Source organism: Falco punctatus (genome assembly GCF_963210335.1).
Source record: "Falco punctatus genome assembly, chromosome: 1".
Taxonomy (NCBI): domain Eukaryota; kingdom Metazoa; phylum Chordata; class Aves; order Falconiformes; family Falconidae; genus Falco; species Falco punctatus.
Window position 1 is genome coordinate 65,439,405 of NC_137580.1, and position 17,589 is coordinate 65,456,993.

At 40.9% G+C, this 17,589-nt stretch overlaps 1 protein-coding gene across 9 annotated transcripts in view; it reads right to left on the minus strand.

Moving 5' to 3' along the window:
- EPHA5 (EPH receptor A5) overlaps positions 1-17,589 on the minus strand; it is a 209,792-nt gene that overhangs the window by 51,891 nt on the left and 140,312 nt on the right. For all 9 annotated transcript variants that reach the window (XM_080386716.1, XM_080386724.1, XM_080386720.1 and 6 more), the window contains one exon: positions 2,700-2,824. In XM_080386716.1, the coding sequence (XP_080242842.1) occupies positions 2,700-2,824 (125 nt within the window). The remainder of the gene's footprint in view (positions 1-2,699; positions 2,825-17,589) is intronic.

Sequence of the window (17,589 nt, forward strand, 5' to 3'; positions counted from 1 at the left end):
GAGGATCTCTTTTCTCAGCTCCCCCCTTCTGAAGGCCCTTTCTGCAGTACAAAATGTGAGAACTGATTTTCTTTTTTATAATCAGTTACTCTAGGAGGTATGAAACAGAGCAGAGGGACTTTCCACCCATAAATGACAATACGGGGACCAAACTGGCATCTGCAGTAGGAGCAGCTTTCCATAGTTTGGGATGTAAACAGCCCAGGGCAATAGAAAGGTTCATCCTTTAAAGATCAGTCCGAAGGCACGGGGAAGAGGGGGAAGAGGAAGAAGGTCCCATTGCCTTGGAAAGGGGTTTTACTTTATACCAAAATGACTTCCCAGTAATGTAATTAGGCCTAAAAGAGAATATTATATTGCACATTGTACAACTTCAGGCTGGCATTTCTAGAGCCACGAATTAGACCTTGGGAAGGTTAAAAAGACCCAAACCTCCAGAAAATTATCTAATTTTGCATTGTTCTTCTAAAGCAACGAACTTGAAGAAAAATTGCTGAAATAAATCTTCATTTACATCAGTTTCTAATGCAAAAGAGTTCCAGTTATTTGATTAAAATTTCACTGAAATGCTTGGTAATTACTCTTAGAATTATTTACTGTAACATATAATCTAGACAAGAGCTCATAAATTAAGGTCTACAAACTTGGAAACTGCTTTTTATTCACAATATCCTCTCAGATGCAAATTATTATGAGGTTAACAGGAATTCTTAGTAATTCCCTATGAAGATTTCTACATAGCTCGTAGGATCTGAACTGATTTTTCTTTTTTCATTTTGATTTAATGGGCAACTTCCCATAGACAGTAATATGCCTGGATAAGGCCTTGAGAATCTCCAAATGTAGGATTACAGGTTTTTCATTGAAGCCTGGAGCTACGCAAGACTGTTTTGGGAGGGGGTATATGTGTGTGTATGCCTTTTTTTTTCCTGTTAAGGAGCAATTTCTCTTAAAAGAAAGCAATCTGACAAAACTCCGTTTTCCGAAACTTTTAATAAAGACCACTTTCATCCCTTGGAAATGAACACTGCAAATCTACCCTTATAAAGGGCTGAAAACTGAGAATATATAAATGACAGTAGCAACAAACAAGAAAAATTAAGGATGACACCCAAAATTCAAATCAATGACTGATTAAAAAGCAGTAAGTGAATATTAGGTCACATCCTTACTTGTTAGGTTTTCAATACACTGTTGGCTTCTGCAAACATTTAAACACTTGAGCTTTCCTATGAAAAACACTAAGTTTTGTTATCAGCCTGAACGAAATAAATCAAGACAGCAAAAACTCAGACTGGCTGTAGCTACCTCCCCATGAAGGACCTGCACTTGAAGAACTATTTACTGAAGCTACTTGAGACTAGTTCTGGATCACAAATACAACGTTTTAAGCTCCCCCTCCCACTGATTTGTTTGAAAACAAAGTAAAATGAAAATATATATGGGGTTTTTTTTGCTTTTATTATTTGCTCGTTATCAAGGTTTCTAGAGGCCAATCTTCCTAGGCCATTCCACAGTAAGGATTCAATGTGTCACAATGGTTAATCAAAGAAGTTAATAAAATAATCAGTCATGGATTATTTCCAGCAATAGCATAACCTGATTCTTGCTTTGTTTTTTAATCCTTTTGAAAGCTTCAGCCCTACTTAAGCCACTCACACATCTTGTGTCCTAGCCCAAGCTTGCTCATCTGCAAAAATAATGTTGATTTTATCCTGATGCAGAAGATTTCTGAAATTCTTTCCGCTGTTTGCATGGACTGCTTGAGCAGATCCTTCCCATGGTCAGAGAAAGAAGGGAGGAGGAGGAAAGACCTAGTCCTGGTCCATGTTGAGTGGTTTCACCTGGGCCATAGACAGAACTAATGGAAGATGTTCCTTAAAATAGAAATTCAACCCTCCAAACCAGTGAATTATGACTCAATTTAATTATTTTCATCTTGTTTTCATGTAGAAAGCCTGACTGTTTCAGAAGTAAGAACACCTTACAATCCCAGCTAAGGCAAGAATCTGCTATTCAGTCAACTGCAAACCTGATTTTTAGAAATGTAAGACTTCCAAAGATCTAAGGCCGCATCACTTAAAAGATGCTATTCAGACAAAGCACATTTGTTACCATTTTCATTCAAACTGCATTAATTTTGCCAGAAGAGAACAAGTTGCCATTTGAAAGGAAGACTAGGAGAGGCAAGTTTTGTAGGAAGAGAAAGTGTTTTCCATTAGACCAAGAGCAAGGGCTGGAAAATCCAGGCAAGCTCTTAAGCCAGGATGCCTTTCTTCACATCAGAGCAGAAACAATCTCTCCCAAAACCTTTCTTTTCTCTTTACATCATTGATGCAAAATCAAGTCAGAAATTGAAATACCAAAGGCAAGGGACAGCCTGATGTTTCTGGGAGGAGATAAAACGCTCGATCCCCAATCCCGCTTATTTTTAACAAATGAGCAGGCTCTATCTTAATGTGATAAGGCTGGAGAGAAATCTGACACGCAGATTTAATGTATTTGTTCAAGAGAAGTGGCACACTAATGGAAAACAACACCCTCATTTCAAGTCTTCCTAATCATTTACTGCAAAATCAATCTGACATTGATTTACGCATAAAATCACTCCATTCCCTTCCATGACTCAAATAATTATAACTAAAAGAGGACAGCAAAGAGAAGGTACTTGGGGATGCTCAACAAGCAGTCCGTCACACCTTTTCAAAATATTTGATTTCGTATTCCAGGATGATGCCGTTGGGTCGATCTGGCTCCTGCCAGGAAAGGGAGATGCTATTTTTAGTTATCTTCCCTTTTTTCACACTACTGACTGGAGAAGGTGCTGCAAGACAGGAGAAAAACAGAATAGACAAAAACCACAGTTAGTAAGATGGAGGTCTGCCCCTGCTGAAGTCAAACTCAACTCGTCAGCGCATCCTCAAAGGCAAGGCAATCCTTAGCTACTGCAGGTCGGCGGGGCTTTCACCCCAGTGACATTTGCCCTTTTTTAACGTGGACTTGCAGAGATTCTCATCATCTGAGGATCTGACCAGCATCACCCACCTGAGCCAAGTAACAACATGAACTGCCATCAGCAGCTTACACATCAACCTTGTCTTTCAAGCATTTTTCAAACACATCAACCCCACACCTTGACTTGTCAAACGTGTCAGGGGGCTACGCTATCAAAATTACATATTGATTACATACCGCTTGCTTTCAGCTGCTTTGAAGGTATGCATTTTTCAGAAGACCTTAGATTACATAGGCTCCTTAACTATTTCTTTTTTGGCTTGTACAGTAGCTAAAAGCCCACGCATCTTTCAGCCTTCTCTTTCCAGAAGCAAGGGACAGGGTAGGCAAGGCCATCACAGCCTTTATAATTCAATTGCTCCCCGCAAGTATTGCTGGAGTGTTACAGCTCACACAGTGATGCTAATCCTTGCAAATGGCAACTGTCAAGATTTTAACGGCAATCACAGCTTGGAAGTTTGTGGCATGTTTGGGGAAGATTCAGCATGAAAGCAGCTATACCAGCGCCGCTTATTATTTTAAGATGCAGCCTTGAAAGGTTATCTGCCCTCTGCAGCACCACGTGTGCATCAGAAACAGGCTTGATCCTTTGTTTTCAGTCTGGTATCTGCAGAGACTTTTTGAGTTGTGGTTGCTACCACCTCTTCCAGCTCCCTAGCAAAAGTTGCTATGGGCAATGCAACCCTAACGCCCCAGGTATTTCACGCCAGAGATTAGGAAACAACACTGAGTGAAAAGAAAAGGGGATGGGAGCAATTCATAGTCTCTAATTTACAGGGACAAAAGCAGCTTCTCCAGAGGAAAAACCAGCCCATGGCTGTCCAAGGGCCTTCAACTCGCCCTCTGGACAGGCCAGCTCTCGGTAAGAATAACAGGGGGGCTGGGGAGACCCACAGAAAAGACCTTTGTGGCCATATGGGGAACTGAGTGCAAAGAGCAGTAGCAAATGACCACATTTTATCTTCCAAATTGTATTTGGAACTATTGAAAAAAAAAGACTTCTATATGCAGGGCTAGCTAATTATCATAATACTAAAAAACCCCAACCCATTAAGGAAAATAAGAACAACAAATTAATTTTGCCAGGCCTGATCATCAGCCAAAATGAGCAACGAAAGAACTCCCGACAATTATCCCTGGACTGAAGGCTAGCAGCAAGCCTTCTCTTTCAAAGCAAGCTCCCACAGCTCAGTCTCTTTTCAGCCTCAGTTCTTCTCACTCCTGTTTACTAATCTCTCCCCCACTTGGCTCTTGGAGGATCCTGAAAGGTGTCGGCTATTTCCATATTGTTTTCTGCTGGAGAGCTGGCATCAAGCTGCACAGGCAACGCTTGCTTTTTGGCTGGGCATCCACCACTGTGCTCACGACTGCTCTGCTGAGCAAGTAAAAACCACCTGGATATGAACAATGATCGTGTTGTTTATGTAGGCACTGCATGGTGATCACCAACAATTTTTCATCCACAAAAGTCGCCTTACCCTGGGCTGATGTCCTTCACAAACTTCTGGTCTATGTGAAAGTGAGTAACAACGTACTCTCAAACTGCTGATCTGGTATAGGACTTACCATTAATTAATCCAGGTGCCTAAATATATGTCATGCATGCATGTGCACAGCAAGCCAAGTTGTACATGTGAGATACACAGACTGTGCACATGTGTATGGTCACATGCATTAACCCAGAGAAGGCATAGCTAGTAGTGAACTTCATTAAAATAAAATTAACTTCCCTTCTATTTTAAAGGGCGCTACACACTGTTTTCAGAGGCATTGGAAAACAAGTCTCACTGTGGAGTGGTGGTGCCAAATAACAGGTGATTTGACAGCCCTAGTTAAATAGATGATACTGATCACTTCTTAGCATGAGCCACTCAAGATGCTATATATAGGGAATGGAGACACCAAAGTACTCAGAAGAAGGGACCCATGTCCCCAGATCCCTGCAACGCCTATACCAGGCTTGCAGAGCTGGCAGCCAAGGTCTGACAGGCTGGAGAAAGTCAGAGCTAAGCATTAAACCTTTATAAACTCCTACTAGCAAAAGCAAACCTGAGAAGTGCAGCGAGGGGAGACCTCAGCCCTCCCTGGTATTGAACACCTCTCAGGAAGGCGAAAACCATGCAATTCTCAGTATCAAGATCGCCTGACCAAATAATGGACTTTTCATCCACTTTATTGAGGTTTCCTGAAGTGTTTATGGGACTGAGGCTCACAAGTGCTTTAAAAACAAGAGAATGATGCAAGTGCTCCTGAACTCTGCTGCAAAATCTTTCCCTGGGAGGTTCAGGGGAGTTTAGCTCTCCTTCACATGCATCAGCACAGTACAACAGAAAATGCACCACCGGCCATCCACAAGTGCCCGTCAAACTCCCTACTCCACTAAAACTGAGCATCCTCTTCAAAAATCAGCGTGTAAAAAGCTTGGCTAGTTAACAGCTTCATGGACTTCAATGTCTCACCATGCAGGTCTCTAACATGTTCAATCATGGCTCTGCAGAATGCTCTGATCTACCAGGAAAAGGAAGGAAGATAAGAAAATGAGTAACCCAACTCTCAAAGTAAATTAGAAAAGGGGTAACCATATCCTTTTTGAATCTCCTTCAAAAGAAGCGTTAAAGTGTAACCATGAGATAAAGGCCAATTAGGTAAATTCAATAAATCCCAGTGGTGCTGGGATGATACAGCAACTACTCTGCATCCTGAACACACAGAGATCACGATGCTCTGAACTGAAGGAAGGAAGGTATAAGTATTTTAGTTTTCTTTGTCAAACAAAATGTAATCCAATCCAGACAAGCAGACAAAGTATGCAATCATTCCATCTTAAAAGCCTGCAACTGGATACTGTGCTATATGATCTCAGGAAAATAAAAGGATTACTTGAGACTTGCTTTTCAAAGGTCACTGCTTCTGCAAGCACAGCATCCTCTTAATAGAAAGAAGCCAAGTCACGGAGCCCTTCCATTTGGAGTACAACATGTAAAAAAATAAACTCACCTAAGAGTAAAGATACATAGAGCTGTAAACTCCCATATTTCTTATGTAAGCAGGCAGAAGTCTTGTTCAAATCTCTGCCTTGACACTACAAAGGGTAGATGTGCATGGTGAATTGTTCACATGTTGCTTTACAAGTAATCTGCACATATGCATTAATTTCTCAGCAAGACACTCAAAATCAAAGAGGGATATTACATCATTTATGTTTATGTTTGCCATTCATGAAAACAGCCATGCGTGTGATGAAAGCAAACAGAAGATGTAACAAGGTGTGAAATTGCTAATGTACATTCTTGCTTTTCTGAGACCAAAATTAATCAGGAAACAAATAAAAGCATAGAAAACTGATTCTACCTTTTTTTGTTGTTCTATTTCTAACATTTCTTAAGAATAAAGGGACATACCAAATAAATAAATGAAAGTTTCTGCAGAAGATGCATCATTAGTCACATCTGAATAACTACAGGAGATGATTTCACGAGGAATAAACCTTTTAGGCCATTCTTCCTCTGCAACCTTTGATAATGACATTAGCATGGAATTAGCCATCTAAGGCACCAAACCCAGTATTTACAACATACTGTGCTGTGTCCTACTAATGCCTAACATACAATGATGCTTAGTGGAATAAAATGTTAATTATATTTTAAGAAAAACTAATGTTATCCTGCTGCTGCCATCTCTGTCCTGGCTGCTGTTATACACATCTATGACACAGATGTCTACAGAGGATACAGACATCACCTTTTGTAGACATCTATGCTATGGATTTTCATGTGTTCTTCATGCGTTTGCAATTTCTTTTACCATGATTACATTCCTGTATGTGCAAATGTTTTGTATTTGACACTTCAGACCTCACAATACACCTTGGGATTCCTTCCTCCATGAGATGGCAAGTTTCTTTTGCAGTCTGAGTTTTTGCCAGAAGATTTAAAAGTCAAATTAATGTTTGTGATTAAATCAATACCTTCACCTGTCATCATATAACCAGTTATGCTACCATTAATGCACTTACAAAACCAGGCTTAACTGAAGAAAATGAAGCCTGTATCAGAAGAGTAACCATAAGACAAGTAATTCTGGTTCCACTTCAAAAGCTTGTATTCTGGCCATTTTTCACTCAGTTTCTACTTAATGATATTACTGATTTATTTTGTTTTTTTCTCAGGCCTTTGGTGACTTCAGAGTTTGGAGCAAGACCTGCATTATTGAACAAGTCACACTAAAGGCATATGAAATTGCAGGCAGATTTAAGCAGCAGAATAATTTTAAACAAGATACACTAGTTAAGACAGAAACACTGTTTTGAGAAGAAAAAAAACCAAAACAAACAAAAAAACACTTTACTGTATTATCTCTTTGCATATCTGTATAGAAATAACACACTTTTAGAAAAGCTCAACACCTAATGGCTCCCCTAGGGGTACTTCGACTGTGGATATTATACCTGGGTCAGAACTTAGTGTTTAAGTCATAACTTGACTTTTGTGCTGCAATTTTTAATATCCCAAAGCGTACCCAAGTCTGCCTCTGTCCCTTGAGGACAAGTAGCTGCAAACCATGCCTGGCTAGTTAGGCAAATAGGATGGGCCCCAATTTGCAGGTGCTTGTAAGGACTTCTGAAAACTAAGTCCAGGGAATTAAAGGTTCTTGGACTACATAGCATTAAATACCGTTTCAGTTCTATTTAAGATCTTAGATGGGAATCAATGATGCACAGATCCTATATAGTTACTAGGGGGTAACTTTTAGCCCCAGGATTAAATCCAAACACCTTGCCAAATACAAGCCCAATCCTAAACCGGTTCATATATGGAGATAATCTTCTGTCGAATGGGGACTTCACATTGGTCCTTTTTACACATCAAATACAAAAACAAGAAAGCAATCTTCAAATTTCCTTGGCAATGAATATAGAGTCTTTTTTCACATCATTTATCTCCTAAGACGAACATTTGAGGTAAATGCCAGGTCTTAGACTAATTTACAGTCTCTGCTCCCTACCTCCATTTTGAATGCCTCCAAAACCTGAGATGCTTTGATATGTGCCTTGAAACAAGAGGTCACACAAGAGAGAGGAACCCAATTCAAGCATTCAGTGGCCCTGACAGAAGGCAGGGCCCCATTTCTCTAACATGAGTCCATGGCTAACCCAAGCAACAAGACTTATCTCATATGAAACAGGATGATTTTTCAGGTGGTTCCCACTTCAGTCCCTACAAGATTAAACATGGCTCCTTGACAGCAAGACATGACTTGAAGCCCAAGACGATCACAGAGCTGAGGTGCTCCCAGACCTTGCTGCCTCCCAGCTGGACACAGCGTTGGGTTCAAGCAAGGTGAAACCCAAATTGCTGCCTAAATCTCTTGGAGAGCCTGTTCTTTCTTTGTCAAAGCTTTTCTCAGATAATTTCTCTCTAGACTTCTAATCCTCAGTCTGAAAATACCAGAAAAGTACTTTTGCCTAAGACAAAGAGAGCAGGATGGATGCTGTGGTTTTGTGGACAGTAGTAACCCAATGTGTTTAATTACCAGCAGCCCCACTACAGAGAAGTGCTCATGCTTGGAAGATACAAAATAGAAAAAAACCTTAAATTCATACTCATACTAGACAGATAACAGATGTAATCTGCATGCAATTTGCATTAGCACAGGGATAATGATTAATCTTTTTCTTCTGATCTCTATAACAGCTCAGGAGATATGCCTGGTTGAGACAGGGACTACAATGCACCAGTGTGGTCTAAGGCTTCAAGATTTACTGTGCCCGAAAACCCTGTTCTTACTGTATAATTCCACTGTGCTAGCACAGCTTGGGGGAAGGAGGGGCGCATGCACACTAAATTCACCTAATTCAAGGCCGACTTTTCTCTGAGCATCTCCTGGAGGAGGTTGCCAGGAGGGAAACAGCAAAGAGAAAAAACAAGTGAAACCAGGTATCTTCTATTTCACAGTGATTATCTAACATCAACTGATCCACCCATAAGGATCTATTGCTTCTTGCCACACATCTTTTGATAAACACTCCATGATACTTGGCTACTCCTGTAAAAACGTATTAAAAGAACAAATAGCAAAAGAGCAGTATCACTGCATGTACAAAATCACTACTCAAATCCCCATTATATTAACTTGTATTAGAAAAATGTACCTATAAAATATACTTTGTTATTAAGACTGCTGATTATTGATGTGTAAGTTATGAAAAGGGTAAAACGCATAGCTTTAAAGCATTTGTATACAGTCTTTTCCTCTCAATTGTAAGAAAGCAGGGCTCAACACACACTCCTTCAAGCACAGTGGATGCAGCCAACGCAAGTTTTGCCATTCACCAAGTATTTTTCCTTAGCAAAATGTTGCTAAGACTCACTGAAGTGCCCGCCTTTGTGGAGGCGACCCAGGCAGGCATAGCAATGTCTCAACTCCAGCACTCCTTTCTGTATGCCCTGTTGCCGACTACATGAATGTTTCAAAAAATCACTGCTTTTGCCACAAAAAAAAAGCAAGTAACTTCTCAAAAAATCTAGTATAATGAAGCTACACCATGACATAGCTATTAACGTTGCAATGGCAACAGGATTACCAGCAGAACCTAAAGACATCACAGAATCTGGGCACTGAACTACAGAGCCTTTGGGGCAAGAATACTTTGTCATTCCTCATGTGCGTACCACCCCATACAGAACAGAGCCAGAATATTTAATGCAATCTATCATATACCACCACGACCACCAAACACCACATAATCTTAGGGAAGACTCCTAAAAGCACATGATTTCAAAAAAATGAACTGGAACCTTGCCATCTGCCTTCTGTTTACAGAGCTGTACAGACATGCCTTCAGCTCCTGGTAGATTTGAAGCTGCCTGCAGATTCGTCTGATGTGCAGGCGCAGGACTTTAGGAAAACACGACCAGACATCACAAGAGAAAATTGCAGGTGATAGGACCCCCCCACCCCCCAGAAATCATCAAAATTCTAAATGAGAATAATGGCATTAGTGGCAGCTTATGTCCAGATAGTGCAAGCTAACTAGGATGGTCATCACTGGAGATGCCCACTTTTGGGATTTAGAGAAATGTCCTGGCACTTCAGTTGTCAAGCAATCCTCTGTACTCTGTTATTTTCATTTATTTTGTGATTTCCAAGACGACTTATCACCAACAACCATAGAATACTGAGCACACTCATCTCGAGGGATGGGAAGTATTACCTCCACTTTGTTCACTTAACAAACACGTTCAGCACCTTATCAGGAACATCGGTGTATGAGAATGTTAAGGACAGTCTATATAATGAAGGCTACAAAGGGCACCATGTGCTGTAGCATCAATCAAGGTAATTTTTTGCCCTTGAAACCTGAACACTTGCAGACGCTTGTATTTTGCAGGGACTCTAAGGCAAGAGTCACAGATGCTGTGGTGCAAAATCCCCTTCATAAAGCTACAGACTGTTTTTTGTTGGGGTTTTTTTTTGTTTTTGTTTTTTTTTTTTTTTTTTTTAATAATTAAAAATTGGCCCGGTAGGACTGGCCATGGTCATAATTTGCTGTTTGGGAAACTTCTTTCAAATTGCCAGACCTAGCATACGTTCATTTCTACTTAAAGCAGCATTAGCCCCAAGTTCTGCACAGACAGTTCCTGTTGGGCTGTAATTTATCCCGATCCCAGGAAGGGAGAGGGATACATGAGAACACCACTGTTTGCCTGGCTTCAGGGAAAAGGGCTCTCTGCTGTCCCTGGCAGGTGCTTGCACCTGAGGCCAAGGCATACCTGAGATGAAAGGTTAACAGAGCAAGGAAGAGAGGCATGAAGGAATATTTTCCTAAAGGGTGCAGATCCACAGGGAGTTGCAATACGTGTTTTTTGTTTTTTCTAGGATCTCTGGAAATCAAAATATTTTTTCTCAAAGCTGGGGAACACTTTTGTGGTTAAGACCTGAGCCAGATTCCTTCACACCACAGAAGAGCTGTAATTTCCCTATATTCCATTAGTGGTTTAGTTGTGAAGCCTAAGAATAAATGCTATTGACTCACAAGACTCTTAAACTACAAATTCACTCCTAGCAAGGTGATAAGGACTCCAGCTCTGATCCATCAAGCGTTTTGGGAAAATGCTTAACTTTAAGCACGAGTACTACCCCTATCAGCACTCTGCTGGATCATATCCACAGGGCTCAGCATTTTGCCGTAGAATCCTCATTATTGAGTGCATTTATCAGGTTAGCTTCCAGCACACTTATAAGCACCTCTCCTATCATTAGAAACCTAATATCTTATTTGCATTTAAGCAAAAGCTTCCTTTTAAAAACCACATGCCATTAAAAACAAAACAAAACCATAGTTACTGAATAAAATGCATAAAACGTGCATGTTCTTGCTCCCTACCATACCTCACTTTCTTAATTCCTATATTGGCTCCTTCCTTTATACAAGACTTGCTGCATCCTTCTTCCAGCTGCTATTAAACCCTAAATGCGGTAAATTCACGGACCATTTTTAAACTGCGTGGGAAATTTCCTTCTCTGCCAAACCTGCCACTCTGTATGATACACCAATCAGTCTTGCTGATGAATTCTAATATTAAAAGCCAAATTACTAAACACTCCAGTGAAATCAGAGACAGCCAAATAGATTCGTTATGTTTCCACTTGAAGAACAGCTAGTGAAGAGGTGCAGCATGTCAGAGGGAAGAATGGGCAAAGTCCTTAACTCCCGTAGTAGTTAGTTTTGGATTTCCTGTGGTACTTGGTCCCTCCTACCACCACTGCTCTTCTCTCACAACTCATTCATAAATGGGAGAAAAGCATGAACCCACCATCTTTGACAGGGCCCTCAGCTGGCCACAGCTTTGCAGAACCATGATCCAGACCCTTTCCATAAACAAGTTCCCCAGTGAGGACCAGAAGGCTTGAAATAAAATTCTTAAAATAAAAAATAAAAATAAAATGGGTTACATTAGAACAAAAACCTAGAATAGCAAAACCTCAAAGTGACTGGAGCTGAAATGGAAAGGTTTGTATACCTGTGGCTGTATATACCTGCGATCCTTAAACCCACTCCCATCCTGTCCTTGGTTTCAGACTGACAGTGGCTCTCCTGGATCAGGGCAAACACTGCCCACGCTATCACCGTTTTTAAGAGAAATGGCAGACAGAGACAAAATCTAACAGATCTCATCCTTGCTGCCAACCCAGACATCTTGCACAGTCTTTTGACACTTAAGTGTGACCACAGGTACCATTTGCCCTAAAATCTCAGGTTCCAAGCATCAAAATGAAGCTACCTAGCAAATTCGGCACAGATCAAAGTACACTACAGATGCTTGGGAAAACATCTCTTGATGCTACCAAGGGAAATTTCAGTACCTTCAGCTTCCTAAAGGGTAACCTTTGCAGTGCGAAACATGGGACCATGCAATGCCCCTTTGAAAGGAAAGAAGAGCTGCAGCTTCAACCCAGGGCTTCCCAGGAGGCAGAGAAGTTATCTACCGGGTCCTGGGGGAGAAGGGGAAAGGTCCCAAGGGAGTTGGCAGCTCTGTACTGTGCCGCATTTGGAACATTGGGAAAAACACAGTGCATTTTGAGGGAATCCAAGAGGGAATCAGAGAACAAGCATAAGCTGAGAAACCTATGAACAGAGAAAGAAAGAAGCAAAGCTTTTCATTCCCAGGGAAAAAGAGACTGAAAGAGAATTTGAGTCTTCAAATAAGTAAAAGGCTGCTGTCTCTGGAGCAAGACAAGCACAGAATTACATTTAGAAACAGCTTTCTAAGGACAAAAGTCATGAAGCACCAGGAAAAATCACCCAGTGAACCTGTAGCATCTGTGTCTTTGGAGGTTCTAAAGCAGGTTAGATGAGCACATCCTGAGATTCTTCCAGACACATGGCTCTACAAAGGCAGCTGGGCATCATAAGATGAGTGGTAAAAATAAAAAGCATCTTGAAAGGCAGAGATCTGGGAGACATACATTTCATGCCATTTACCAGCCTGCACATTTGTGCCAGCAAACATTAAGGAAAAAATCTAAAATGCTGAAAGTAGGTAGTCACACAAAAGGATGGCACTGGGATAAAAGCATCAGACCAGAGGAAATAATACTTCGCTTTCCAGCTCTGCCAGAAACTCATAGCATGACCATTGGCAAGTCACTTCATCCTTCTCTGCTGTTATCTGTGCAATGAAGATAATGATAATTCCTTTATCTATTTTGACTTGAGGGGCAGGAACTAACTATTCAGATGCTGCCAGCACAATCTTTGCTTTGGCCTGCAGGCACTGCTGTAAGGCAAATAAAGAAAAGACGGAATACCTGCAAGCATTACTTCTGGCAGCCGGCTCCTTCTATTTAAATCACAAGCAACTTGGTGACACCACACTGAGCTCAAACATTGAACAAAAACCCTACATGAGTGACAAAAAGGAAAATTACAGGGAAATTTGTGGTAAAGGCTCATTTTCATAATTTAATAACTCTCTCCAACTTCTGTTTCCAAGCAGAAGCACTAGTTGTGTGCTTAAAGATGAGCGCTGTGTTAAATTGTTTTGCTGAGGCAAAACTACAGAGATCACAACCAAGCAACACAAAGCCCAGGATGAACATCAGTGTTTTGCATGGGATAAATGCAGCTGTGTAGGAAAGCACAGCTCTTGACTCTCCCACCCTGCAGAGGTATTACCTTCCTGCAAGAAGCAAATACAGACTTTCTTCTGACAAAATATGGCAGGTTTTTCCAGTCCAGTTGATTTCTGAAGGTGCTGAAAAGGATTTAGAGACAAACTCAAGAATACTCGAGAACACTTCTGACATAAAGCCCCAATCTGCATACTGTACAGGGACTCTCCAGCACATTTTTTCCCCTCTACTGCTGATGGGGTACGTCCTCAGCGCTTGCCCACTCAGCTGGGTCACAACATGCTCTGGAAGTCAGGGCGATGCCACGTGAGCAGAAAAACAGCCTGAGCTTCCAAGGGTGGGATTGCCATCCAGAAGCTAAATGGTCCCAACAAAGATTTCAGATGTTTTAAATTGTGGCTGCACATCTGATGCATAAATGAACATGTCTTTAGCTTCTCCTCAGCATCAGAACTGTGGCCAAACAGGTTTCTGCCTGCAACACACTGCTTAGCACCCTACACTGGTTGGTGGCTGGTCCTCCCGCAATACTGTTTTTCACTGCTTTGTGGGTACGTCTGACCAAAAATTAGGAGAGATATAGGCACGCAGGATAGCAGAGTGGGAATCCGCTGCCTTTTTGGCTTGCATTTCCAATAGTGCCACTCTCGAAAGCACCGGGGGAAAAAATGTGTTATAAATCCACATTCTAGATCCACCCACCTCCTGGCTCTGACAGGAAAACAATGGCTTCACGATTTCTAGATGTGGCTAGGAAGAGGCTTAAAGGAATCAAGCAACTTACTGCTTCATAGTAAGCATTTACGAAGCTGCACACTCAAATATATCTTGAGGCTTTGGTGACACAGTCTCACTCAGCATTCCCAAGACCTCATTATAGAAAGATGGAGGAGACACTAGTCTCACTGCATCCAGATTTCTCTTTTGGTTCACTCACCTCCTCTCAGCTTTGTAACTGCTAGAAGGGAAAAGGATCAACATGGTCAGTTACTGGTGGTTCCTCCTTCAGAGGAGTTTCTTGGCTCTGTTCTCCACCTTGAACCAGGGGATTTCTTGGACAGACCTAAACAAGAGCCCTACTCCTTCCAGCTCACTCACATTCATCTTTATTCAGTGCGTGGACTAGATCACCAAAAAGTTTAGTGAGGAAATAACATATGTATAATGCATGCTTCCATACGTGCAATACATAAACCACCTCTTTGTTTGTTATCACCCTGCATGTTTATGACTGACTGCTCCTTGACTGACCTCCCTGCTGCAAGTGCTCACCTCATCCAGTGGCTGGTTGCAATTGCACCCTGAAGACGGCTGAAAGTAGCCCAAACAAGGCAGGTGACAGGATGGGGTGACTACTTGAGCTCACTGCATAAATACCAGCTGCTCACAGGCATTTGCCTCCATTCTTCACTGGTCTGTGATGATGTTAGCTCCCACTTACTCTTGGAAAAAAGCAGTTTACAGCACCACTGAGGGCTACCCACACAGCATAGATGGGAGTTCATTAAGGTTTTCCTTCAGACGATGACTTAGGTCATCCACAGGGCTGTCATCTCAAGATCAGATGCGTACAATAGTTTGTCTGCATGTGGCCAGGGCTCAAGCTCCTTAGACTGAAGAGCCAGATATCAAACCCTACAGGTTTCTCCACTATTTTATTCCCCAGGACACTGCCTATCAGCATGACTTTTCTCTCCTTCAATGTGCCCTGCATAAATGTGAGATGATAACAGTAAGTGGCATTAAAAACGTGAATGATGAATGTTATGCATCAGGCAGGATGATTAAATAACTATGTGTAGATTCTGGGGTATATTAGCTTCTCCGCCTTCTGACATGATAATTGATCATTCCTAATCTATGGCAGAAAAAACCCAGAGATTACCTCCCCTCAAACAATTCAGCTTCTATTCTCCTTTGTTTATTTCCTCCTTTCTATACAAAGGGAAAGTCCATTAACTAGCTCTAACTGTTTTTAATTCCGTTGCATTGAAAACAGAATCTTAGCAATGCACGTAACTGATCCCATTTTTACAGGACCACCTTCCAAGGAGCAGCAAAGGTGATGCATTCATACTATCAAGGTCACTGTAGTGAATGCAAGAATAACAAAAACTTGGGTTTGCATCAGGATCCAATTACAGTGAAGTATTCAAACGTTGCTAGACTGCCCTCAAAAAAATGTGAGGTACTCTAAGAAAGCCATACACAGTTAAGCAGGCTTAACAAAAAAGAGCAATATTTTAAACAGTTTAGTTAAAATTTTGTACAAAGACACTGAACTCAACCAGAACGTGTTTTATCCTCACTCAACTTGAATTTGCGAAGTAATAGGCAGCAGGTAAACCAAGATAATCAATTTTAAATCAATATCCCTAGATTTTTAAGTCCAGAAGAGGTAATTTAGCCCTTCTGCAAAACACCACTGAGTTTTCATCTTCCTTTAAATCAATAATGATTCACCCCTGGGGCAGATTACCAAACTTCACCATGCAGTGACTTGCTGGAGTACTGTCCGCCTTGTCCTGTGTCCTAAATTAGAAACCCACGTTCATATCTAATAGTGATGTCTGCTTGAGTAAAGGATGGGTACAATTTGAAAAAGGGGGTAAACTTGCTTAAAAGAAGCAACAACAACATTTTAAGAGATAACTGAACTTTGTTCTAGAAATTAGTACTGAAGACAAAAAGTACTAAAAAAAATATTAAAATCAATACAAGTTACTTGCTGAGAACCTGAAAAACAAAATAGAAAAGGGCATTTTTAAATATAGATGCACATACATGCACACTTCCATGAGTCATCCAGAAAAAAAATCAAGGAAAGCCTTAAGCAACAATGTATGCTTCAAGTATGCTTTTTAAAGTTGAATGTCCCTTGAAGACTTCAGTGAATTTCCAAGCAATTTGGCAACATTTATTGGTCTATAAAAATTATAAAACTAGCCTGATTTTAAGAAAGCCTGCAGATACTGAACTACCACGTCTGATCAGTGCAATATGTCCACACACATTTTCATACTATATAGCACCACAGTGTACAGAATTCAACTCCGTGGATTACCCTCCCATGGGCCTTTTTCTACCAGTGATGAATGCATCTGGGAAAGGTGGAAATACATTTTTCTCAGTGTTATCATCCATTCAAAATGTTACATAGCTAAGAAAAAAGAAAAAAAAAATCCCATCCAGTAGTACAGCTGCCAAGCAACTGCTTGCAGAGACATCTATTACTTCATGCACTACACAATCCTTTTATTTATCGTACTCCAACCAAAATTACTCAAGCCATTAATGCCTGTCAAACTTCTTGTGCATTGCCCTGATAAGAACTTCATATTACTTACTTCTTTTTCCTGCTAAATGAAAGGTATGCTGACCGCGTAGGCACATCTTACCTTGTATCTCAAGAAAGATACCGCTATCATCCTTGCATGGCTTCCAGTGGCCGCTTAGTCTTATACCTGCTGCATAAACATGGACTGTGGGTTCCCACTGGCATCACTTGAGTGCTGCTCATTTTAAAGCTGCTGGAGCTAGCTGTGTTCTCTTTTGTTTATTCTGAGACTATGGCCTTTAAAGCCTGGATGTGACATTTTAAAGGGCCTTTAAATGCCATATCCTCTCTCAACCATGAATCTTGTCTAACACAGCAGTATATTATAATCTCAGTGATCTAATTCTCGAGACCATCTCTTTACTGACAAGACCCAGGATGGTCACTGTGATAAAGCTCCGGGAACTCGAAAAATATCTCAGTCACTGACCCAATAATAAATCTGCTGCTCTCTGCTTCATCTTTTCCTCAGTAAGGCACGTCAAATCATACACTATGACTATATATTAATGACCTGGGCAAAGGGATTTTCAGAAAATTGTGGGGAAAAAAGCAGTTCTGCAAGACACTGCATTGTTATAAGAATGAAAATCAAAACAATT